Genomic DNA, 26,467 nt, shown 5'->3' with positions numbered 1-26,467 from the left:
CGGGATATAAAATTAACTGGACTAAATCTTCGCTGATGCCCCTTAACCCATCTTTCGACGCTTCCACGTTACCAACACACATACCAGTAGTTGGGAGCTTCAAATACTTGGGCGTGGATATTTTCTCCTCCTTTTTCTCTATCTCTAGCAAAAAAATCGGTTTTATGAAACGGGTGGAGGGAGACTTAGAAAGGTGGACACGGCTACCAAACGCCTTACAAACACGTGTGTCCATAATCAAAATGGACGTCCTTCCTAGAGTGAACTATCATTCTAATATGATTCCTCTTCCCACTTAAAGGCTATTGTGACAAGATACACAGTATAATATCGAAATTTATCTGGGGTGGGAAACATCCACGCATCAAGCTAACTACTCTTCAGCGGAATAAACGGGTTGCTGTCCCTAACTTCAAATTTTATTCTTGGGCTTATGTGCTGCGTCCGCTTTCAAATTGGCTAGACCCAAAGTCCTAAGAGTAGTAACTACTCTTTGCTCACTGGCGGGGTACCTTTCTATTTCAGGGAGTGGAGTGAGAGACGGGTTAACGTCTTGTCTGATATCTGTGATGATGGGGGTCTGAGATTGTTTACTGATCTGCGATTTAATTATGATATACCAGGTGCATCTTTCTTCCTTTTTTTGCGACTAAGATCTGCAATGCGAGCATATGGTGTGCCCTGGGGTACTCCCCTCCTCACTCACAAGTTACACATGTTGTTAGATGTGGGAGTGAGGTCGAGAGGCCTGCTATTGACTCTTTTTTACTAACATCCTTTTGTGGACCTTTGGCTGTCCATCAAGTATGGACTGGTGACCTTGGTCTACCCAGTGGCGAAATATGTTGGTTGACTGTCTGGAAAAAATTAGACAAAACATCAAATAACCTTAACCATAAACTTATACACTTCAAACTCATACATAGAATGTTTCTAACACCAGGAAAGAGCTGCTTCATGAAGCTCATACATGTGTATATTTGTGATCTGTGCTCTCTGGGCTGTGTGGGATCATTCTTACATATGTACTGGAATTGTCCTGATTTGGCATCCTTTTGGAAATAAGTATGTCCCACTTTATCAGGTCTATTCGAGGTAGACATACCGTGTTCTCCTAAAATACTGCTTCTAAATGACACCTCATCACTGAACCTGTCCTTCACTCAGACCCGCACTCTGTTAGTGGGGCTGACTGCAGCTACAAGAATGCTGGCCTTGCGCTGGAAGCCCCCCCCCACACTCACACTCACCCAGTGGTTGCAATCATTTTTGAGCATGCTCTACATGGAGTTGTCTGTAGCAAGAATGCATGGGGCTTGTCAGAAAACAATCCTAACTTGGACCTCTGCGGCAGAAATGGTTAAAGAAATATTGAGTTGAGAAATATGTCTTTATTTGTATTTGTAATTTATATAAAGTTTTGCTTATCTCTGTACACTTACTTTGGCCTGTATGATTGATGTGTTATGTGTTATGTGATAGGTCACTATTTGTATGTAATATTTGAAGATCTTGCTGGGATATGTAGGGAGGGTGGTTGTCGCCTTTTTGGGGAGGGTATTTTGGAGGGGTGGATAGAGGGAAGTGGTCACTATTTGTTGTATCAATATGTTGAAATTGTGTCATGCACTTCTCTTTTGGAAATAAAAAAAATAATTGGTCACCAAAAAAAAGCTTTCTCTGGCTTTTATTTGCAAATATGGAGTCCCTAGATATGTTTATTTGTCCTTAAAATTAGCAAGTATTTGTTTTACATTTAATGACCACAGTTGTGACATTATATACATATACATATATATAACTATACAAAAGTCTCTGATTCCTCCACCAACATTAGCAGAACTTTGCATGTTTTTTTTAATATGGGTCAAGAAAAAAACTTATTTTCCATTGCCTGTAGAAAGAATGTGTTTTTATTTCCTCCAGTGAGTCATGTCATCCTAACTGATGTTAGGATGGCTCTACATGATGCTTTCTTCAGTTCATGACTCTGGTCGTGAAGCCTGCATCTGTAGTAGTTTGATAACTACTACAGATGCAGGCTTCATGACCAGAGTCATTTGACTCAGAAATGAACAGCATTTATATTTATCAACATGGCAAACAAAAGCCGAGAGAGTGTCAAAACTCACACACAGATGGACAACTCAAGAGCAGAAAGTTCAGTTTAGATCAAAAGCCTTATGGCACACAGAAGGGTTCTCGAGCAGGCAAACTATCCAACAAGCCGAGTCAAAGTATAAAACACACTCCAGTATGGGGAAATCAGCAGCATGGTCCTGAAAGGAAAAAAAAATTACAATTTTCTCTAGGTTTCTGTAATATATATGTCTATTCATTGTGAATCAAATGTTTTTTGTAATCAACTACTTTTTTCACCTGACACCTACTGCACATCTGTCCATCTGGGAAAAGCGATTCCTCCTCTCCTTTCTGAGGTTTCTCCCAGGGTTTCTTTCCCCTGTCATGTTTTTTTTTTTTTTTTTTTTTTTTCCTCAGTAGATGTGAGGGTCTGAGGATAGAACTGCCACTGTTGCACATAACAGTGATGACATATCAATTACCAGGTAGGTCCAGAGAGGCACAGAGGGAGCAATATGCAGGCCACATTGCTGCCTCGTGATTACTCTGGCAGCTCTGTTACTGGAAGGTTGAAAGTTCTGCCCCTTCCATGACCTTTCCGCCTGTAGAAATGTCTGAGGCCACAGTACTGGCAGTTTACTATTTGTCAGAGGAGAAATATTTCAGCTGGCTGAGGAAATGTCTGACAAACAGACAGACTGCTGAAAAGGAAATTAAAGTGCAGATAGAATGATTAAAGTCTTCAAAATGTTTGTTGTCACTGAAGATCACGAACAGAGCAAACAGCAGGGGTTATTCTGGTGGCAGGTGGCTTTTTGAGACCTATTTGCTGTATAATTATTCATAATGGCTGGATTTTCATCGCTGCTGTCATTCAAGCACAATGATTTCTTCAGTTGTTTTCAACCTGAGGTCAGAGGCAAGGTGAAAAGCAGAGGCAATAACAAATGCAATTATCCTATTCCAACTTTTCCTTGGGTTTTATTTAAAAGGTATCATTGAAGGAATTTTTCAACCCCAATTAGTGCTGCTCAGACTTGAGCTTTAAATCATGTCATGAGTATAATATGGTGGAGTTATTTTCATCCAAGTGTTACTATTTCTTCTTGATGCATTATGTGTGACAATTACTAGCACATCCACAGTGTTGTGTTCAGTCTGTGGAGTGGATCAAGGTTGGAAGTTAGATCTCTGGCTCCACTAGTCTACATGCCAAAGTGTCCCTTGGAAAGACACATAATGCTCCTGGTGGTTGTGCGACAGTGTGAAAAGGAGAATGACACCGTGCTGGGGAGCATGAACAAACATTTATCACAAAATGTCAACAGGTTTATGGTATACAATTTTTTATGGCATATTTTTTATGCATATTCGTATTGAGTGAGTGGTCGAGTGAGAGAGAGGAAGCAGCAGAGTTCAACTGTTAAAGCGGACCTAGAGTGGTCCTGTTGCACATATATGTTAGTTATGGAGGTCTACTTACATACATCAACTTGTTTTTATGGTCAAAAACCTCCTAGTTGCTGTAAACGAGCTGATTCAACTAAGCCTTTAGCATGTGTGGTGTTTTGCTGTGCCACATTCTGTTTGTATTTATATTAGAGCTGTCCCAAACGATAATCTAGTGATTATTTTTTCGATTAGTCGACTAATCTAACGACTAATTTTACGATTAATCTAATGATTATTTTTTCATTTAGGGATTATTTCACATTATTCATCAATGTAACTTTTAACACAATATGGATATCAAAACATTTCTTGTTAAAATATATTTTATGTCAACATATGTTGATATTATCAAAACTGAAGAGTGAAGTGAAAAGCATGGACTTACCATGAGGCAGCTGGAGGCTGACAGAGAGTTAAGAAAGCAAACGATTGTCACACCACGGACTGGGATTCATATTTGCAGCGCCATCTGTGGTCCTCACGAGCCAAGGTGAACAAAAAAAAAAGTTTAATTGGTCAGCTTGAAGAACGTATAAAATTAGACCAAGCGAGTGTCCTTGCTGTGACGCTAAAGTGAAATGCTCAGGATCAGAAGACATAAAAGGACAAGCTCAAATCTCACCAGCTGGCTGTCAACCCATAAATACACCTTTGACGTCCCCTTGCTGTCAAGACCCGCCCCAGGAGAGCGTGAGACTGAGTGGAGCTGAATCTATTTTACCATCTTATATTTTATTGTAGGCATTTGTGTAGATGAAACTCTAACAAGACCAGTGCGGGAACTGCATAAAAACAAATCAAATCTCGGTAAAATTTTCTTTGACATGCTCAAGGGCTGCTCGATTATGGAAAAACTAATAACCACGATTATCAATCTATACATTTTTTACCACTTTATCCTCCACATGGGGAGGGGGGGGGTGCTGTGTCAATCTCAGCTGACATAGGGCAAAAGGCGGGGTTCACCCTGAACAGATCGCCAGTCCATCACAGCCTTCGCTACAGGCTGCGACAAACCCTGGCATTTAAAGACTTTTCCCTTTTTATTCTTTGTCATTGTGTATTGTATGTTTTGGGTTACAACTACTGCACGTCTGTCCTGTTAAGGAAATTTTGTATGTGTATTAAATGAATGTAATAGTATGACCTGTAGTGACCTAAGATCAAGGGACCATTTGCTATTGTTTTACTACAGTTGGCAACACAATGGTTGATTCGTAAAACGCCTCACCTCCCACCTTTCCCTGTCAGTGATCTTCCTGATTTCCCCCTCTCCCTGAGGGTGGGGGGAGGTTCCTACTTTGTCTGTGGGGGGGTCGTGAAGTCAGAGAACACACCCACAGTCTTCACTGGTAACAGTTCCTGCATGTTGCTCTGGTGGATTCTCCTCTTGTACAAGATTAAACTCTTGTTTGATTCCTGAGCTGGCTCCAACTTCCTTCCTTTTTACTAAATTATGTTGACATGTCCATCCAGGGAGTGGATCCCTCACCTGTGGTTCTCCCTGAGGTTTCTACCTTTTTTCTCTGTTATAAGGGTTTTTTTCCCTGGTAGTTTTTCCTTACCCTGGTCGAAGGTCTAAGGACAGAGGATGTTACCAACTCTGTGAAGTCCCGTGAGACAAACTAGGTTTTGTAAACTGTGGGCTATACAAATAAAGATTGATTGATTGATTGATTGATTGAAGGATCACAGGGTCACATAAAGTAGAGACAAACAACCATCCACACTCACGCCTACGGCCAATTTAGAGTGTACAATTCATCCAATCCCCATGTTGCATGTTTTTGGACTGTGGGAAGAAACAGAATTTGCAGAGCAACTGTGGTGTTGTGACTACTAATGTGTGTGCATGTGTGTGCATGTGTGTACAGTACACCCACAACCCATTTACTGTGAGAAAATGAGAGTCATCAATATTACATATAGCACTTCTCCATTTTGTGAGCGTGTGTGTGTTCTTGTGCATCTTGTCTTGCATTGATTCAGACTGCAGGCTACAACCCAGTCAGCTAACATGCATCTGAATGAAATAAATCTGACTGCAGAGGCTCCTGACACAGAGCTGTCATATCCTCTTACAATCATGCACGCACACATGCACACTTACAAACATGCACAAACTCACAGACAGTGACACACACACTGTTCATCTACCCAGTGGTGCAATATGAGGCAGAGAATGATTAATGACACCTGAGTTGAGGCACCTGTGTGTGTGTTTGTGTGTCTAACATAGACAGAGAATACAAGACAAAGATATATATATAAAGTGTGTTTCAACTCTCAACATGACCGACATCCCTCAAAGATCCAATGGTCTTCTCAAAGCAAAGATTGCAAAACATCTGAACAGATACATGTGTCATCAGCTCTGTGATTTACAGTATGATCTGAGGCTCAATCCACATGTTGGGATTTTCATCCACGTGCACATTGTGGATTTGGTCTGTGAAATTGCACATTTTTGAGCTAAGATTCTCACCTGCTGAACTGAGCTCAGGTCCACTCACTCACACACACTGTCCACCTTCATGTGGACACCAGAAGCTGCCGATTGTCCCTGGTCTGTCCTGCCGTCCTTCTGTGTCTGATCTGAGGACACAGAGTCACGTCCTCATACCTTCAGAGTCAAAGTGACGACGTCAGAACCGGTCCAACGAGCCACGGCTGGATTCAGGTCTGTTCTCGCTCCTGATTGGCCGATTGCGATGGCGCTGGAATTTCATGTGAAGCAGCCGCCTGGTTGTGGGTCACAGATGATGTAGGCGTGCTATCTGTCCACTAGGAGGCGCTAAGTCAAGCAGCAGGAGCAGCTGCTGTCAGTTCCATGTGATGACCAGCAGGAGTCAGCAGATGTTCCTGATCTGTGCATCAACAACACAGATGTAAGTTCTCTGACGTTTACGTTTGTTTATCATTGAACATTTTTAATGTATAGAGTTAGGATTGTTTGTGTTTGTATGAAAATATTCAAAGTTACTGTGGAATATTTTTGATCAATGAAAGTGAAAAGAGTTTAGTGTTAAATGTTGTGATCGTTTACATGTGAACCTCTGTGTTTCAGGCTGGTTCTCAGCAGCAGGGGGCGCTCACAGCACAGTCAGTACCTCCATAGGTAGGCGGGTCAGTTAATGACAGACAATCATTCTTTATGTTTATTTCACACATACAAGTTTGTTTTTTCTCTTTATTTATTGATGGTCATCAGGACGTGAAGAGAATTCAAAAGTGTTTCAACAATGAATTACTGAGCCGAGCTTTAACATCAGATTATACACAGACCTCGTCCACCACACGACTGAAGCTGCTGTCTCTTCATGTTCTACAGAGAACACAGAGACACTGAGGAACCAAACCAGACCCAGAACCCAGGATAAAGTGGTTCAGTGAATGTGATCCTGAAGGTGTGGAGGTGGATCAGTGAGTCAGAGGAGACGCTGTAGAAGGACAAAGTCCCAGCAGGACAGTCCACATACACTGATACTCTGTGAGAGACAGACGATGATGTGATGGATGTTATTGTCTCACAGTGACGGGCAGAGTAACCATCATCATCAGAGCAGATCAGACTCCAGGACTGATTATTATTTCCAAAACAACAGTCAGAACTGTTGCCTTTCCTCTTGATTCCTCTGTAACTCAGTGATATATAAACATCTCCTCTCCACTCGACCTCCCAGTAACAGCGACCAGTCAGACCAGATCTACACAGCAGCTGAGGCCAAGCGTCAAATCTGTCTGGATGATCAGGATATGAGTGATTTTTTTTCACATAAGTCACTTTCCTGTTGTTGTCAGACAGTTTGAGTCTTCTGTACATTGTGTTTGTGTCCAGTTCCAGTTCACATGAATCTGATGAAGACAACAAGACACAGCAGCAGTTTATTGACAATCAGCTGATATGTTGTTATTTCCTGTAAATCCATACTTACACTTCCTGAGACCTGGTTTTAGCCTCAGCTCTCCAGCATGGTCCATCCTGGAGGAAGAAACAGTCTGAATGAGTTTGTGTCCAACATTTGCCGAAACTGTTGTCTTAATGACGCACTCTGGTGGACAGAATTATGAATTACACTCTGGTGTCAGATGAAGGACAGGTGTGTTTCAAAGAGAAGACGGTGTCTGCAGAACCAGAGACCACAGTTTCAGACGGCTACGCATTTGCTGAACAGCGCCACCGTGTGGACAACACAGGAGACAGCACTTCAATTGTCTCCTGCAGTTTAGACCAGACGACACCATAGATGTTTAAATGTGAGTATAGCACTGAATTTTAAATTAATTCAAACAATGATGAATGTTTGTTTGATTCCAGTTCATATAAATCATTTTGAGTTGGATTTTGTTTATACTGCAGAAACTAATACATGTTCCAAAACAACTTGTTGTCAACGTCTATAAACCCTGCTTACAAGTTTAAATACTGCCGTTGAAACAGAAGATGAAGAGGAGGAGAATACCTGAGAGTGTCCAGGCTCCAGTGTGGACTCTTCAGTCCATCAGACAGCAGCTTCTTCCCTGAGTCTCCTGGATGATTGTAGTTCAGGTCCAGTTCTCTCAGATTGGAGGGGTTGGAGTTCAGAGCTGAGGTCAGTGAAGAACATCCTTCCTCTGTGACCAGACATCCCGACAGACTGGAGATAGGAAGATAAGATGATTCAGAAAACCCTGTAGATGTTGAACATCTTAATCGAAAAGAACCCGAAGAAGCGAAATCAGGATTCAATAGATCAACTGTCAAATAAAAGGATTTGTGACCTGAGAGTCTCCAGAGAACAGTGAGGACTCTTCAGTCCATCACACAGCAGCTTCACTCCTGAATCCTGAAGGCCATTGTTACTCAGGTCCAGGTTTTCGAGGAAGGAGGATTCGAAGTTCAGAGCTGATGTCAGAGAAGAACATCCTTCCTCTGTGACCAGACAACCTGACAGACTGGAGTTAAGAAGATATGATGAACTCAGGGGTTTAGACATTGTCAACAACAAGAACCTGAAGTATGGAAATCAGGATGTAGAAGCTCAACTGTCATACAGAGTTCTGACCTGAGAGTCTCCAGAGAACAGAAAGGACTCTTCAGTCCATCACACAGCAGCTTCACTCCTGAATCCTGAAGGTCATTGTTACTCAGGTCCAGGTTTTTCAGGAAGGAGGGGTTGGAGTTCAGAGTTGAGGTCAGAGAAGAACATCCTTCCTCTGTGACCTGACAACCTGACAGACTGGAGTTAGGAATACCGGATGAACTCAGTTATTCAGAAAACCCTGTAGATGTTGAATATCTTAAAGGTCACATAGAGTGGTCCTGTTGCACATATATGTGAGTTATGGAGGTCTACTTACATATATTAAGTTGTTTTTATGGTCAAAATCCTCCTAGTTGATGTAAACGAGCCGATTGAAATCTGTCCTTTTCGAAGCGCTTGTCAGTCGAGCTATTTTTAGCCATAAATCTCGCCCGAGAAGACAGAGTGTGTTGTGATTGGCCAGCCAGCGTAGAGCCTTCCCACCTGTGTTGTGATTGGCCAGGTATCTGGAAGTGACGTAATCTATCACGTCAGCTCTCAGAAGCGCAGCTCCCTCTCTGGAGCGGTGGATGCACTGCTCCTCATTATCAAAACATTGTTTTAACAGTGTTTAAAAATAGCTTCGTCACGACTCCCCGCCACAGTCCCTTTATGACTTTAAACCGGAGTCAGACCCAGAGTCAGAAGACACTGTTGCTCGTGAAACACCTCCACAACGGACGTTATTCTTCTTCTGCGGTTCAATGTACGCAACCGGATGTGCCCGGACTACCGCCCGGAGCAGGACGATCGGTTGTTCAGGAGAACCGCTGCTTACGTAACGTTAACGGGATTTTCAGTGATCTCGTTGAGCCCCGAGATTACAATAAAACACAACTTTCTCAGCAATGGCTGAACTGTTTGTTTCGAAACGTCAGGCTTCATAAACAAGGTAATGACGCAGATACACACCAAAAAAAACAGCGATAATAGGAACTTCCGGTCTAGTTCCGCTTTAATCAAAAAGAACCCGAAGAAGCAAAATCTGGATTCAATAGATCAACTGTCAAATAAACGGATTTCTGACCTGAGAGTCTCCAGAGAACAGTGAGGACTCTTCAGTCCATCACACAGCAGCTTCACTCCTGAATCCTGAAGGTTATTGTTACTCAGGTCCAGGTTTTTCAGGAAGGAAGATTTGGAGTTCAGAGCTGAGTTCAGAGAAGAACATCCTTCCTCTGTGACCAGACAACCTGACAGACTGGAGTTAAGAAGACATGATGAACTCAGTGAAGAACCCGAAGAAGCAAAATCAGGATTCAATAGATCAACTGTCAAATAAACGGATTTCTGACCTGAGAGTCTCCAGAGAACAGTGAGGACTCTTCAGTCCATCACACAGCAGCTTCACTCCTGAATCCTTTAGGTCATTGTTACGCAGATCCAGTTCTCTCAGATGGGAGGGGTTGGAGTTCAGAGCTGAGGTCAGAGAAGAACATCCTTCCTCTGTGACCAGACAACCTGACAGACTGGAGTTAAGAAGACATGATGAACTCAGTGGTTTAGAAAATCCTGAAGATGTTGAACATCTTCATCAACAACAACATAAATTAAAGTCAAACAGATTTCTGACCTGAGAGCCTCCAGAGAACAGTGAGGACTCTTCAGTCCATCACACAGCAGCTTCACTCCTGAATCCTGAAGGTCATTGTTACTCAGGTCCAGGTGTCTCAGACTAGGGGACACAGAGCTGAGGACTGAGGACAGAGCGTCACAGCTTCTCTCTGAGAGGTTACAGTCACTCAGTCTGAGGAAGAAAACAGTGATGAACAAAAGGTTAAACATGTTTCTCTTGTGGTCTTTAGAATATGTCTTATTAATATTTATATATTGATCCACTTACAGAGCTTTGTTGAAGGCTTTGACCACCGGCAGCAGCTTCAGAAGAGCCTCCTCTGAAGCAGAGTACTTCTTCAGGTCAAACTCATCCAGATCTTTTCCCGATGACAGTAAGATGAAGACCAGAGCTGACCACTGAGCAGGAGACAGTGTCTCTGTGGACAGACGTCCAGATTTCAATGACTCTTGGATCTCCTCCACGAGAGAACAATCATTCAGTTCATTCAGACAGTGGAACAGGTTGATGCTTCTCTCTGCTGACAGATTTTTGCTGATCTTCTTCTTGATGTACTCGACTATTTTCTGATTGGTCCGTGAACCACTTTCTGTTTGTGTCAGTAGACCTCTTAAGACCTTCTGATTGGTCTTCAGTGAAAGACCCAGAAGGTAGCGGAGGAACAAGTTCAGGTGTCCATTTGGACTCAGTAAGGCCTTGTCCACAGCACTCTGGTGCAGATGATTCAGTTCAGGTTTGTTTCCAAACAATTTGGAGCTCTGGGATGTTGATGGTTCCTCTGAAAAAAGATTTCTTCGAGCAGTGATGAAGGTCAGATGAACATGTAGAGCAGCCAGAAACTCCTGAACACTCAGATGGACAAAGCAGAAGACCTTGTCCTGGTACAGGCCTCTCTCCTCTTTGAAGATCTGAGTGAAGACTCCTGAGTAAACTGAAGCTGCTGTGATATCGATGCCACACTCTGTCAGGTCTGATTCATGGAAGATCAGGTTTCCTTTCTGCAGCTGCTCAAAGGCCAGTTTCCCCAGAGACTCAATCATCTTCCTGTTCTCTGGACTCCAGTGTGGATCTGTCTCAGCTCCTCCATCATATTTGACCTTCTTCACTTTGGACTGAACCACCAGGAAGTGGACGTACATCTCAGTCAGGGTCTTGGGCAGTTCTCCTCCATCTCTGGTTTTCAACATGTTCTCCAGAACTGTTGCAGTGATCCAGCAGAAGACTGGGATGTGGCACATGATGTGGAGGCTTCGTGATGTCTGGATGTGGGAGATGATCCTCCTGGCCTGCTTCTCATCTCTGAACCTCTTCCTAAAGTAGTCCTCCTTCTGTGGGTCTGTGAACCCTCTGACCTCTGTCACGATGTCAACACAGTCAGGAGCGATCTGATTGGCTGCTGCAGGTCGTGTGGTTATCCAGAGGCGAGCAGAGGGAAGCAGTTTCCCCCTGATGAGGTTTGTCAGCAGCACGTCCACTGAGGTGGACGCTGTGACATCAGTCAGGATCTCAGTGTTGTGGAAGTCCAGAGGAAGTCGACACTCGTCCAGACCATCAAAGATGAAGACCACCTTCAAGTCTTCAAACCTGCAGATTCCTGCTTCTTTGGTTTCAGTGAAGAAGTGATGGATGAGTTCCACCAAACTGTACTTCTTCTCTTTCAGCACATTCAGCTCTCTGAAGGTGAAGGGAAATGTGAACTCTATGTCCTGGTTGCTTTTGTCTTCAGCCCAGTCCAGAGTGAACTTCTGTGTTAACACTGTTTTCCCAATGCCAGCCACTCCCTTTGTCATCACTCTTCTGATTGGTTCATCTCTTCCAGCTGAGTCTTTAAAGATGTCTTCTTGTCTGATGGTTGTTTCTGCTCTGTCTGGTTTCCAGGAAGCTGTTTCAATCTGTCTGATCTCATGTTCTTCATTGACCTCTCCAGTCCCTCCCTCTGTGATGTAGAGCTCTGTGAAGATCTCATTCAGAAGGGTGGGGTTTCCTGCTTTAGCCACGCCCTCAAACAAACATTGGAACTTCTTCTTCAGGTTTGATTTGAGTTCACGTCGACAAGCTGGAGCTCTGGTTTCTGAAAGAACACAAGAAAATAAATCAGTGAGTGGATCATTGAGAAAATAAGATGTTCTTCCTTTCACATTAAAAGTCCTCTTACTGCTCTGCAGACAGTCAGCTAGCTTCTCCTGCTTCATCCTCCTCAGGAAGTTCTCTGTGATCTTCAGAAAGGCCTCTCTGCTCCTCCTCTGCTCCTCATCTTCACCATCCAACACCTCCTCATCCTCCCTCTGACCCAGAAACTTCTGGATCTTCTTCAGCTCGTTCGTCACAAAGCAGATGATGTTCTCCTCCAGCAGCTGGAACAGAACAACGTGTAGTGTAATGAGATCCTGCAGGTCCACAGAACAGCATCCAGACTGTCAGGACCAGGACTCTGCTTCAATATTAACAGTAGTGTCATGTTTGTACATTTACACACCTTAAATATGGAGTCCAGGTCTGCTCCATGCTGCTGGACAGACTGACCACTGAGAACCTCTGTCCTCTGCTGATCAACTCTGAGGAGAAAACATTCAGTGTCATTTACTAAACAATCACTTATTTATTTACAACAAACTACTCATTTTGTTTTCTCACCTCTGACTCTCTCTGAAGGTAATAATTTGGTTTTTGGACCAGTCACTCTTCATAGACACACCACTGGGACCAGGTCCAGGAGAGTCTGTTTTTTCATGCTGGTTCCTAATGAAATAAACATATTCTTTAAATGCTGTTTTACAGAAAACAACAAACAACCAGCTTTGTTTTCTCACCTCTGACTCTCTCTGAAGATAATAATTTGGTTTTTGGACCAGTCACTCTTCATGGACACACCGCTGGGACCAGGTCCAGGAGAGTCTGGTTTTTCACGCTGGTTCCTAATTAAGAGTAAGAAATTCATAGAATTATGTTTTACAGAAAACAATAAACTACTAATTTTGTTTTCTCACCTCTGACTCTCTCTGAAGGTAATAATTTGGTTTTTGGACCAGTCACTCGTCATAGACACACCACTGGGACCAGGTCCAGGAGAGTCTGTTTTTTCATGCTGGTTCCTAATCAAGAGAAATAAATCCATAAAAGGATTTTTTACTGAAAACAACATACTTATTTTTCTTTTTACCTCTGAAAATTTCTGAAGTTATCAAGAAGATCCTCTGGTGATACTCTCTTCATTCTCTTCTCTCCAGGTCCAGATTCGGTAGAGTCCGGTCCCTGTTGATGGATTCTCCTACAAATACAACGTAAAAAGCAATAGAAACATCTTTACAATATAAAGACTGTATAATTATTCGATTGGTGTGTTCACTGATGGTGTGGGAGTTTGTTTTTATTAACTTATGTGTTGTAATTCCACCTAGGAGCCTGTAGGGGGGCTCCCACCATTCCTTGCTGTAAAGTTGACCTGTTGTTGTCTCTCCGCCATTTTGTTTAGCTCACCTTAGCTTTGCTAGCCGCGCAAACAGGTTCTGTGTTGATTGTGAGTAAAATCACGTATATTCCTGTTCGTATGGGAGACGCAGGGTTTCGCGGTGAGTAAAGAGAAATCTGTCGTTTTCTTTGTTCGTGACGAAATAGTTGGAAACGGAGTCGCGGCAAAAGTCCGCTAACCGCTAAGCTAACGAACTCAATGTAAAGTCCCATAGGCGTATGCTAACAATGTTAGCCTATTGTGTGAGGGGGAAACGTGGTTAACAGGCGGGATTTGTGACTAAATATGAACGTGTGAGTGTGAAATGTCACTGCTGAGACGCATTTTGTTGTGTTTAGTGTTGAGGAAATTTAGACAAAACCCTGCTGTGAGATTTATTTCATATAATTAATGTAAATAACTGCTAAGTTGTTCTATTAGTTTGTCCAGTTCACAATATAGTACTTCTGTAGCTTGTGTGAAATCATTGCTGCCACACTAGTAAAATAAAAACAACAGTATCACATTACAACGTGATAAGATAAGTGTTAAAACAATATACGTATAATGTTTTTGTTATTTATATGTTTTTTTAACTGACAAATGAGAGTAAAACACTTGCACTGTCGAGCCCTGGTTTTTGAAACAGAGGTTTTGTTGTGTATAAATACAAATACTGTGAAGAAATACTCTTTTTCTTGTTTTGTTAGGCTTACATCACGATATATCACAAATTAAATAGTCTTGCAATGAAATTGGTGAAGTTCTCAGAATCACTGTATCATCATAGCATCGTTATCATGGACACAACTGTATTGCAGTGTCGTCCACGTCCAAGCAACTGAACTTTTAATCACTGAACTGGGGGAATTTTCTAATGTGTTATTGTACAGTTTATCAGTTAAATATATGGTGTAATGTACTTACTATACCTTTTTTTTTAATCTTAACTCATTATTAATCAGATCTGGGCTCCAGTTGTTGTAAATCTTTCAGATTATAGTCCAGAGCTTATGTTTTCATTGACATTGTTTTTTATTTCTGTAAGTTTCTCCTAATGTTAGCAACTTCCTGTCCAGAGTTTTTGACGAATGGATCTGAATGTTTTTGTGATGGGTTGGTGATCACCCAAATATGACATTTTGGTAATAATCTACCCACAGATCTTTGTCCAAACTGAAATTTGGTACAGGATCAGACTTATCATGTAACATAGTAATAAGTTCCGATGTTTATATCTCAGATCTGGATGAATTTTGTCATGTTCTTCTCAAGATGTTCCATATTTTCATGGGCCCAGATCCAAGCTTTGGAGGAAGAGATGGGTGTTTTTGGGACATGTGTCCAGAATGTCTCAGTTTTGCATGGGTCTGGGTTTGAATGTCCCAATATTAGGCGTCTCTGATGTTACATGGTGGATCATTTGTGTTGTTGACCTGTGAAGACCTCCAACATCTGACCTCTGTTCTTGTTTGAAGTACATAGGTCGACCCATGGACCGGTCACTCATCATGGAGACATAGCTGGGTCCAGGTCCAGCAGAGTCTGGTCTCTGTTGATGGATCCTCCTACAAACACAGGACATGGCATGTAAATAAAACACTGAACTTTCACATGGAGATGAGTCACATGGTCCATGAGATCCTCATCTCACCTCTGACCCTCATGTTCCTCACACAGAGTGGTTTTAGAGGACGGAGCTTCCTCATCACTGTCTTTGATCTGATTCATTGCAGAGCGCCACCTGCTGGGAGAGTAAAACTCACACATTACAAGTTCTGCTAACATGGGTGGACCTCAGGCTTCTCACATCATCATCATCATCATCATCATCAGGTCCTGCAGGAGCAAGAAGAGCCAGCAACACCAGATGGACCAGATGAAAGGAACCACAGGTATGTTAGTGTGAGCAGAACACCAACACAAATGTCCGAGAACAAGTAAAACGTACGTGGAGGTCTTTTTGTTATTGGGATGAAAATCGAGAACTGGTTCTGTTTTGGTACCAGTTTCTAACGAGTTAGAACCAAAGTATCAATAATCATCTGAACAAATAGTTCCTTCTATAAATAGTTATCTTACTTTCATACTAACTTCACAGGAATAGTAAAATAATGCTCGCTTAGGTCTCTTCACAACCATCTGGTAATGATGATGAAACTGCTGCCGTCACATGACGACGTTTGACGTTGTGCTGTGTCTTAACCAAGCTAACATTTGTGCTGCTGCTAACAGAAGTGCACCATCCTCGGTGCAGCCTGATACAAGTCTGAAGATAAAACTACTAGAGCTGGGATTTATGGCTCTTTGAAGGGAGCCGGATCTCGAGGAGCCGTTCCCTTCAGAGAGCCGTTCAAAAAAACTTTGCTCGTTCTTATATTTCATTATATTTTAGAATCCAAACGGGTAAAAACTAATTTTTATCAAGAAAATAATCACTGGTTGTAAATTATAAGGTAAGATTTGGATCAGAATGATTCAAACGTAAACATCTCACCAATATATACTTTATTGGCGCTGTGTGCTTGGCTCCTCCCCCAAGTTCATACAGAAGACGTCAGAAGACCTCACCTGAAGACAGCGTGTACGATTTGCGTATAAAAAGAAACGGTTTGCAACTGCGACTCGGTTCTCATCGTTTTGATTCGACTCGTTCGTGAACGTCACAGCTCTGAAAAACGACTCGCTCAAGACGCCGACACCATCGCACTTTACAGCCCTTCACTACAGGTAAGTCCATTGGTTTAAACAGAAGAGCCCGCCCTCTGGTGGTCAGGTAAGAAGCTGTTCAACTTACCTCTGTGTTCAGGCTTCCTCAGCAACAAATCGTAGACTCATAGTATCATTATTATCAAATAGATGTGGCAGTAACCTGTACATTTGTTGACAAACCAATGATAGTGATGAACTGTGAATCAGGACTTCTAATGTCCAAACAACCATGTCCTCAGACCAGGTACAGTCCACTGTGTTAGAGCGTTTTAGACGTTGTGTCGCTTTAAATTTCTTTATCACAAACTCAAGAACAGATTTGTTAAATCTTTGACCAGAGAAAGAAACGCGATCGTGTGATTTCTAACGTGGTTTAATATTGAAACAGTGCAGACGTGACAGAGACTTATGAAGCGTAAAAAAGTGGCTCAGAGTTGATTTGTGGATGGAAGCTGTCAGACCAGTTCAGACGCTTCATGCAGGAATGTTGAAAAGACAAAGTCAGGTTGTAAAGATTCAGCAGTGATTTTATTTATTCTCACCTGCTGAACTGAGCTCAGGTCCACTCACACACACACTGTACACCTTCATGTGGACACCAGACGCTGACGATTGTCCCTGGTCTGTCCTGACGTCAGAACCGGTCCAACGAGCCGCGGCTGGATTGAGGTCTGTTCTCTCTCCTGATTGGCCGATTGCGATGGCGCTGGAATTTCATGTGAAGCAGCCGCCTGGTAGTGGGTCACAGATGATGTAGGTGTGCTATCTGTCCACTAGGAGGAGCTAAGTCAAGCAGCAGGAGCAGCTGCTGTCAGTTCCATGTGATGACCAGCAGGAGTCAGCAGATGCAGGCAGCAGGGGGCGCTCACAGCACAGTCAGTACCTCCATAGGTAGGCGGGTCAGTTAATGACAGACAATCATTCTTTATGTTTATTTCACACATACAAGTTTGTTTTTTCTCTTTATTTATTGACGGTCATCAGGACGTGAAGAGAATTCAAAAGTGTTTCAACAATGAATTACTGAGGCGAGCTTTAAAGGAATACTTCACTGATTAGCATGTGGCTTTGTATTGCTTGAATAGCATTATTATTTTTTAGAAATGTTGCTTCCCTCTCTCATTTTCCCCCTGATTTCTAAAAAAAAGTATTTTTGCTCACCTCATCTGACGCAATATGACGCGTTACGCGTCATATTGCGTCAGATGAGGTGAAGCACAACGTCAAGATTAGAACTACAACACTAGTTCTGCAATTTTTGGACTCACCCACAGGGGGACGAGACTTCCCAGAATGGACGAGACTTCATTCCCAGAATGTAAACACAGTGTCCGCCATCTTTGCTGAAAGCTACCACCGGCTCTCGCTCTCTTTAATTTGGCCTTGTAAACTGAGAAGACGATGACAGAATGTAGTTTTCAAACTCATATGGCTGCGAGGGAAAGGACCTGCTTTTTGGCGTTGCCCGCGGCCGGAACCGGGTACCTGGAGAACTTTTTGTGGGCACTTGAATGTGCCGCCGCGGGCTCTGGCTGCCGCAGCGGAGCGGAGCTGCACACACTTCGGCCTGGCACTGGCCGGACCTGGAGCAGCTCGCTCCAACTCGGCCGGGCGGGCATCCGGTGGATGAAGGAAACGGGATAAACGGCCGCCTCAATATAAAGTGAGTATTTTGTTTTAGATTTATTTTTACCACCGCATTTATCCATGTTTATATGTGACGCCAGCTGAACTAACGTTAGCATATTTACAGGTTATTTACATGTAAGACCAGCTACTTTGATAAGCTATAATCATTGTTTTACAGACAGTCATATCACCTAACACCTTACCATCACTGGAGTGGATCCACAGACTGGGGAAAGATGATCATCTTGTTTTACCTGCCTGTGTTGTTCAGAAGAACATACGCAGCTCCTGAAAACAGTACTGTGTCTATGAAGACTGTTGATAATAAGTCTGATTTTTCTTTTTATGACTATTAATATTAAAAATGTAAATTCATATATGTTGTAGTTTATTTTCTAGCCCTTAGTGTTCCTCCATTACAGTATTATTAGATGAAAAGTGATTTAATTTGGAGAAAAGGGTTGATAAACATTTCAGAATTAATAAAATCAGTAACTATTCAGCCTCCTTCCTCAAGTCTTTACTTTACACAAGCGTACACATGCATGCAGGGTGTGAAGGTGAAAAAAATAACTTTATTATTCACAAAGGAAAATGTTTTACCATCATATTCAAGAGTACACATTAAAATAATCAAGGAGCCATATCTAAAAGAATGTCTAACACAATATGCAAACAAAAAATAAATAATGAAACATGTAGAGCGGTGTCAGAATCAGATGTGGGATAGCTGAAGGAGTCACAGTGGTGAAGAGGAGCAGAGCTGGATGCTGTGAAGAGTTTCTCCAAGACTTGATTAAACCAGGCTTCAGCTGTAAAGGACAAGGAATATAATTACACATAAAATATGAACGAAGATTTTACTTCATTTCAGGAAAACAAACATTTCAGCTAAATATACCAACTGGGTGAGCTGTGAGCATTATACTGTTGTCTATATAGGCGTCTTGAACAAACATGAACAACAATAAAACATTTGAATAACACTGACATTATTCTCCAGCGAAAGCAAGGTGACTTTACTTTGCTAACAGATTACGTGTATATAACGTGTGTGTAATTGTCTATCAAACGTTACGTTTACAAAGTTGTTGCTTCACTGCCGACAACTATATCACATCGAATACTATGATCAGAAATAGAATGGCATATTATCGCCAGTCTTACCTCTCAGTTACGTCTTCCTGCTGGAACTGTAGACTGTGAACCCCGATAGCTTCCAGGTTTTATTCTTTCGATTTCTTCACTCCAAACAAGCTTAGCATAGCTTAGCTTTCAAGCTTTAGCACTGCTCTGAATCTCTGACTGGCAAATAATGGGAACTTACTGCTTGTCCTTTCCTTGTTTTTACTGCCCGTCCCGGTATAATTTAGCACAGTAGAGAACAATCCTGTGTAACGTGCAGGTCCGTTATGTATCCAGAATGTATATGTAGCTTTTCCCCTCTGGGATTTGTGTCCGTGTGTCAGGCTGTCTGCTAATGGACGCGTCTGTGTCTCTCGGGAGCAACAATGGCAGTGTGTGAACTCTCGCTGTGCATTCTGGGAGTTGGTGTCTTTCGTGTACATGAGCGATAAATACATTTTTCTGCTTTTCTCAGACAAGAAGGCACTTGCTGTCTCTTCATGTCCTACAGAGAACACAGAGACACTGAGGAACCATAAGAGACACAGAACCCAGGATAAAGTGGTTCAGTGAATGTGGTCCTGAAGGTGTGGAGGTGGATCAGTGAGTCAGAGGAGACTCTGTAGAAGGACATAGTCCCAGCAGGACAGTCCACATACACTGATACTCTGTGAGAGACAGAGAATGATCTGATGGGTGTTTCTGTCCCACAGTGAAGGACAGAGTAACCATCATCATCAGAGCACCTCAGACTCCAGGACTGATTATTATTTCCAAAACAACAGTCATAACTATTGCCTTTCCTCTTGATTCCTCTGTAACTCAGTGATATATAAACATCTCCTCTCCACTCGACCTCCCAGTAACAGCGACCAGTCAGACCAGATCTACACAGCATCTGATAATAGTAGTCAAATCTGTCTGGATGATCAGGATACGACTGATCTTCTGTCACATTGGTCACCTTCCTGTTGTTGTCAGACAGTTTGAGTTCTCTGTTCATTGTGTTTGTGTCCAGTTCCAGTTCACATGAATCTGATGAAGACAACAAGACACAGCAGCAGTTTATTGACAATCAGCTGATATGTTGTTATTTCCTGTAAATCCATACTTACACTTCCTGAGACTTGGTTTTAACCACTGCTCTCCAGCATGGTCCATCCTGGAGGAAGAAACAGTCTGAATGAGTTTGTGTCCAACATTTGTCCAAACTGTTGTCTTAATGACACACTCTGGTGGACAGAACTATGAACTACACTCTGGTGTGTGAGAGATTATATGTAATTATACATTTCAGTTGTTCAGTGATTCCTTTGCCTTTTCTTATGTAATACTTTGTAATGCTCTTGTTGTGGTTTTATTTTGAAAGGAATCGTCAAAGGTTTGGGTTCTGGACTCATGAGACTAGAGACCTGATCCAGGGAACCCTTCAGCCAATATCTATGGTTCTAAGACAGAGTTGTGTCACTGAGGAAGCTCACAGGTGGATAATGTCCAGGAATCTTAATGTTTTTATTTATTGTTTTGGATGATCTTTTATCGTGAAACATGAAGCAGAAGAGGAAGAGGAGGAGAATACCTGAGAGTGTCCAGTCTCCAGTGTGGACTCTTCAGTCCATCAGACAGAAGCTTTTTTCCTGAGTCTCCTGGATGATTGTAGCTCAGGTCTAGGTGTCTCAGATGGGAGGGGTTGGAGTTCAGAGCTGAGGTCAGAGAAGAACATCCTTCCTCTGTGACCAGACAACCTGACAGACTGGAGTTAAGAAGACATGATGAATTCAGTGATTCAGAAAATCCTGAAGATATTGAACATCTACATTAACAAGAACCTGAAGAAGCAAAATCAGAATTTAAAAGATCAACTGTCAAATAAATGGAGATCTGACCTGAGAGTCTCCAGAGGACAGTGAGGACTCTTCAGTCCATCACACAGCAGCTTCACTCCTGAATCCTGAAGGTCATTGTTACTCAGGTCCAGGTTTTTCAGGAAGGAGGATTTGAAGTTCAGCGCTGAGGACAGAGAAGAACATCCTTCCTCTGTGACCAGACAACCTGACAGACTGAAGTTAAGAAGACATGATGAACACAGTGGTTTAGAAAATTATGCAGACATTAAACATTGTCAACAACAATAACCTAAAGTAGGGAAATCAGGATTTAAAAGATCAACTGTCAAATAAACAGTTCTGACCTGAGAGTCTCCAGAGAACAGTGAGGACTCTTCAGTCCATCACACAGCAGCTTCACTCCTGAATCCTGAAGGTCATTGTTACTCAGGTCCAGGTGTCTCAGATGGGAGGATTTGGAGTTCTGAGCTGAGGTCAGAGAAGAACATCCTTCCTCTGTGACCAGACAACCTGACAGACTGGAGTTACGAAGACATGATGAACTCAGTGATTTAGAAAATCCTGAAGATGCTGAACATCTTCATCAACAACAACATAAAGTAAAGTCAAACAGATTTCTGACCTGAGAGTCTCCAGAGAACAGTGAGGACTCTTCAGTCCATCACACAGCAGCTTCACTCCTGAGTCCTGAAGGTCATTGTTACTCAGGTCCAGGTGTCTCAGACTAGAGGACACAGAGCTGAGGACTGAGGAAAGAGCTTCACAGCTTCTCTCTGAGAGGTTACAGTCACTCAGTCTGAGGTAGAAAACAGTGATGAACAAAAGGTTAAACATGTTTCTCTTGTGGTCTTTAGAATATGTCTAATTAATATTTATATATTGATCCACTTACAGAGCTTTGTTGGAGGCTTTGACCACCGACAGAAGCTTCTGAAGAGCCTCCTCTGAAGCAGAGTACTTCTTCAGGTCAAACTCGTCCAGATCTTTTCCTGATGACAGTAAGATGAAGACCAGAGCTGACCACTGAGCAGGAGACAGTGTCTCTGTGGACAGACGTCCAGATTTCAATGACTCTTGGATCTCCTCCACGAGAGAACAATCATTCAGTTCATTCAGACAGTGGAACAGGTTGATGCTTCTCTCTGCTGACAGATTTTTACTGATCTTCTTCTTGATGTACTCGACTGTTTTCTGATTGGTCCGTGAACCACTTCCTGTTTGTGTCAGTAGACCTCTTAAGACCTTCTGATTGGTCTTCAGTGAAAGACCCAGAAGGAAGCGGAGGAACAAGTCCAGGTGTCCATTTGGACTCAGTAAGGCCTTGTCCACAGCACTCTGGTGCAGATGATTCAGTTCAGGTTTGTTTCCAAACAATTTGGACCTCTGGGATGTTGGTGGATCCTCTGAAAGCAGATTTTTTCGAGCAGTGATGAAGGTCAGATGAACATGTAGAGCAGCCAGAAACTCCTGAACACTCAGATGGACAAAGCAGAAGACCTTGTCCTGGTACAGGCCTCTCTCCTCTTTAAAGATCTGAGTGAAGACTCCTGAGTAAACTGAAGCTGCTGTGATATCGATGCCACACTCTGTCAGGTCTGATTCATAGAAGATCAGGTTTCCTTTCTGCAGCTGCTCAAAGGCCAGTTTCCCCAGAGACTCAATCATCTTCCTGTTCTCTGGACTCCAGTGTGGATCTGTCTCAGCTCCTCCATCATATTTGACCTTCTTCACTTTGGACTGAACCACCAGGAAGTGGACGTACATCTCAGTCAGGGTCTTGGGCAGTTCTCCTCCATCTCTGGTTTTCAACATGTTCTCCAGAACTGTTGCAGTGATCCAGCAGAAGACTGGGATGTGGCACATGATGTGGAGGCTTCGCGATGTCTGGATGTGGGAGATGATCCTCCTGGCCTGCTCCTCATCTCTGAACCTCTTCCTGAAGTAGTCCTCCTTCTGTGGGTCTGTGAACCCTCTGACCTCTGTCACCATGTCAACACAGTCAGGAGGGATCTGATTGGCTGCTGCAGGTCGTGTGGTTATCCAGAGGCGAGCAGAGGGAAGCAGTTTCCCCCTGATGAGGTTTGTCAGCAGCACATCCACTGAGGTGGACGCTGTGACATCAGTCAGGATCTCAGTCTTGTGGAAGTCCAGAGGAAGTCGACACTCGTCCAGACCATCAAAGATGAAGACCACCTTCAAGTCTTCAAACCTGCAGATTCCTGCTTCTTTGGTTTCAGTGAAGAAGTGATGGATGAGTTCCACCAAACTGTACTTCTTCTCTTTCAGCACATTCAGCTCTCTGAAGGTGAAGGGAAATGTGAACTCTATGTCCTGGTTGCTTTTGTCTTCAGCCCAGTCCAGAGTGAACTTCTGTGTTAAGACTGTTTTCCCAATGCCAGCCACTCCCTTTGTCATCACTCTTCTGATTGGTCCGTCTCTTCCAGCTGAGGCTTTAAAGATGTCTTCTTGTCTGATGGTTGCTTCTGCTCTGTCTGGTTTCCAGGAAGTTCTTTCAATCTGCCTGACCTCATGTTCTTCATTCACCTCTCCAGTCCCTCCCTCTGTGATGTAGAGCTCTGTGAAGATCTCATTCAAAAGGGTGGGGTTTCCTGCTTTAGCCACGCCCTCAAACAAACACTGGAACTTCTTCTTCAGGTTTGATTTGAGTTCACGTTGACAAACTGGAGCTCTGGTTTCTGAAAGAACACATGAAAATAAATCAGTGAGTGGATCATTGAGAAAATAAGAAGTTCTTCCTTTCACATTAAAAGTCATCTTACTGCTCTGCAGACAGTCAGCTATTTTCTCCTGCTTCATCCTCCTCAGGAAGTTCTCTGTGATCTTCAGAAAGGCCTCTCTGCTCCTCCTCTGCTCCTCATCTTCACCATCCAACACCTCCTCATCCTCCCTCTGACCCAGAACCTTCTGGATCTTCTTCAGCTCGTTCTTCACAAAGCAGATGATGTTCTCCTCCAGCAGCTGGAACAGAACAACATGAAGTGAAATGAGATCCTGCAGGTCCACAGAGCAGCATCCAGACTGTCAGGACCAGGACTCTGCTTCAATATTAACAGTAGTGTCATGTTTGTACATTTACACACCTTAAATATGGAGTCCAGGTCTGCTCCATTCTGCTGGACAGACTGACCACTGAGAACCTCTGTCCTCTGCTGTTTAACTCTGAGGAGAAAAGATCCAGTGTCATTTACTAAACTATCATTTATTCTGACACGGTTTTCACTCAGCTGCACCTACGTTTCTTCTTCAGCCAAGTTCACACGACATGAGTTTGACAACTTGAAGACAAATGTCCCTGAAGGACAGTCTCTAGTTTGTATGTGTGAAGTCTCAAAGACAAAATCAGAGTGTCTTGTCGATATGTCCCTCACCAATCACAGACTCTGACCAGATTTACTGCTGGACATTTGTCCAGAGACGAGGACAGGCTGAAGACATTTAGTGGAACCTCAAACAGAGATGCAAGATTGGTCCACCAAAGTGTTTAGATGAGACAGGCTCCCCCTGGTGGAGGATCATGTCAGTGTGTGAATATGTGTGAAATTCTTACATCTGTTCACCATGTTGCTCTCCATCCTTGAAGTTCATATAACGGCCTGTAGATGCTTCGCTCATCATACACACACCACTAGGACCAGGACCAGGAGAGTCTGGTTTATCATGCTGGTTTCTAATGAAATAAACATATTCTTAAAATGCTGTTTTACTGAAAACAACAAACCTATTTTTCTTTTTACCTCTGATAATTTCTGAGGTTATCAAGAAGATCCTCTGGTGATACTCTCTTCATTCTCTTCTCTCCAGGTCCAGGTCCGGTAGGGTCCAGTCCCTGTTGATGGATTCTCCTACAAATACAATGTAAAAAGCAATATAAACATCTTTACAATATAAGGACTGTATAATATAGCATTTAATATATATCTATCTATCTATCTATATATAATATATATATATAGATGTGTATATATATATACTGTATAATAGCAACTTCCTGTCTGAGTTTTTGACGAATGGATCTGAATGATTTTGTGATGGGTTGGTGATCACCCAAATATTATATATAAGACATTTTGGTAAGAATCTACCCACAAATCTTTCCAAATTGAAATTTGGTACAGGATCAGACTTATCATGTAACATGGTTCAGTCCTGTTAATAACTTCAGATGTTTATATCTAGGATCTGGATGAGTTTTTTTCATGTTTTTCTCATGATGTTCCATATTTACATGGGCCCAGATCCAAGCTTTGGAGGAAGAGATGGGTGTTTTTGTGTCCAGAATGTCTCAGTTTTACATGAGTCTGGGTTTGAATGTCCAAATATTAGGTGTCTCTGGCGTTACATGGTGGATCATTTTGTGTTGTTGACCTGTGAAGACCTCCATCATCTAACCTCTGTTCTTGTTTGAAGTCCATAGGTCGACCCATGGACCAGTCACTGTTCATGGAGACACAGCTGGGTCCAGGTCCAGCAGAGTCTGGTCTCTGTTGATGGATCTTCCTACAAACACAGGACATGACATGTAAATAAAACACTGAGCTGAGACATGGTGATCAGTCACATGGTCATTGAAATCCTCATCTCACCTCTGACCCTCATGTTCCTCACACAGAGTGGTTTTAGAGGGCGGAGCTTCATCTTCACTGTCCATGATCGGATTCATTGCAGAGCGCAATCTGCTGGGAGAGTAAAACTCACACATTACAAGTTCTGCTAACATGGATGGACCTCAGGCTTCTCACAACAACATCGTCAGGTCCCGCAGGAGCAAGAAGAGCCAGCAACACCAGATGGACCAGATGAAAGGAACCACAGGTATGTTTGTCTGAGCAGAACACCAACACAAATGTCAGAGAACAAGTAAAACGTACGTGGAGGTCTTTTTGTTATTGGGATGAAAATCGAGAACTGGTTCTGTTTTGGTACCAGTTTTTCACGAGTTAGAACCAAAGTATCAATAATCATCTGAACAAATAGTTCCTTCTATAAATAGTTATCTTACTTTCATACTAACTTCACAGGAATAGTAAAATAATGCTCGCTTAGGTCTCTTCCCAACCGTCTGGTAATGATGATGAAACTGCTGCCGTCACATGACGACGTTTGACGTTGTGCTGTGTCTTAACCACGCTAACATTTGTGCTGCTGCTAACAGAAGTGCACCATCCTCGGTGCAGCCTGATACAAGTCTGAAGATAAAACTACTAGAGCTGGGATTTATGGCTCTTTGAAGGGAGCCGGATCTCGAGGAGCCGTTCCCTTCAGAGAGCCGTTCAAAACACTTTGCTCGTTCTTATATTTCATTATTTTTTAGAATCCAAACGGGTAAAAACTAATTTTTATCAAGAAAATAATCACTGGTTGTAAATTATAAGGTAAGATTTGGATCAGAATGATTCAAACGTAAACATCTCACCAATATATACTTTATTGGCGCTGTGTGCTTGGCTCCTCCCCCAAGTTCATACAGAAGACGTCAGAAGACCTTACCTGAAGACAGCGTGGACGATTTGCG

General features: G+C 42.7%; 1 protein-coding gene across 1 annotated transcript in view; it reads right to left on the bottom strand.

The window, feature by feature from the left end:
* Positions 1-25,603, bottom strand: part of LOC310941012 (uncharacterized protein) — a gene marked incomplete at both ends in the record, with an annotated part of 78,927 nt that extends 53,324 nt beyond the window's left edge. The window contains 13 exons of the mRNA XM_083906083.1: positions 7,998-8,171; positions 9,625-9,798; positions 9,893-10,066; positions 10,171-10,344; positions 20,667-20,840; positions 20,974-21,147; positions 21,279-21,452; positions 21,557-21,730; positions 21,827-23,630; positions 23,715-23,913; positions 24,036-24,114; positions 24,690-24,797; positions 25,539-25,603. Of these exons, the coding sequence (XP_083762209.1) occupies positions 7,998-8,171; positions 9,625-9,798; positions 9,893-10,066; positions 10,171-10,344; positions 20,667-20,840; positions 20,974-21,147; positions 21,279-21,452; positions 21,557-21,730; positions 21,827-23,630; positions 23,715-23,913; positions 24,036-24,114; positions 24,690-24,797; positions 25,539-25,603 (3,647 nt within the window). The remainder of the gene's footprint in view (positions 1-7,997; positions 8,172-9,624; positions 9,799-9,892; positions 10,067-10,170; positions 10,345-20,666; positions 20,841-20,973; positions 21,148-21,278; positions 21,453-21,556; positions 21,731-21,826; positions 23,631-23,714; positions 23,914-24,035; positions 24,115-24,689; positions 24,798-25,538) is intronic.
* Positions 25,604-26,467: the final 864 nt, after the last annotated feature.

The sequence above is a fragment of the Microchirus variegatus genome (assembly GCF_963457635.1).
Source record: "Microchirus variegatus genome assembly, chromosome: 19".
NCBI lineage: Eukaryota > Metazoa > Chordata > Actinopteri > Pleuronectiformes > Soleidae > Microchirus > Microchirus variegatus.
Note: the sequence above shows the minus strand (reverse complement) of the source record. Positions and strands in the feature narration are given on the sequence as shown.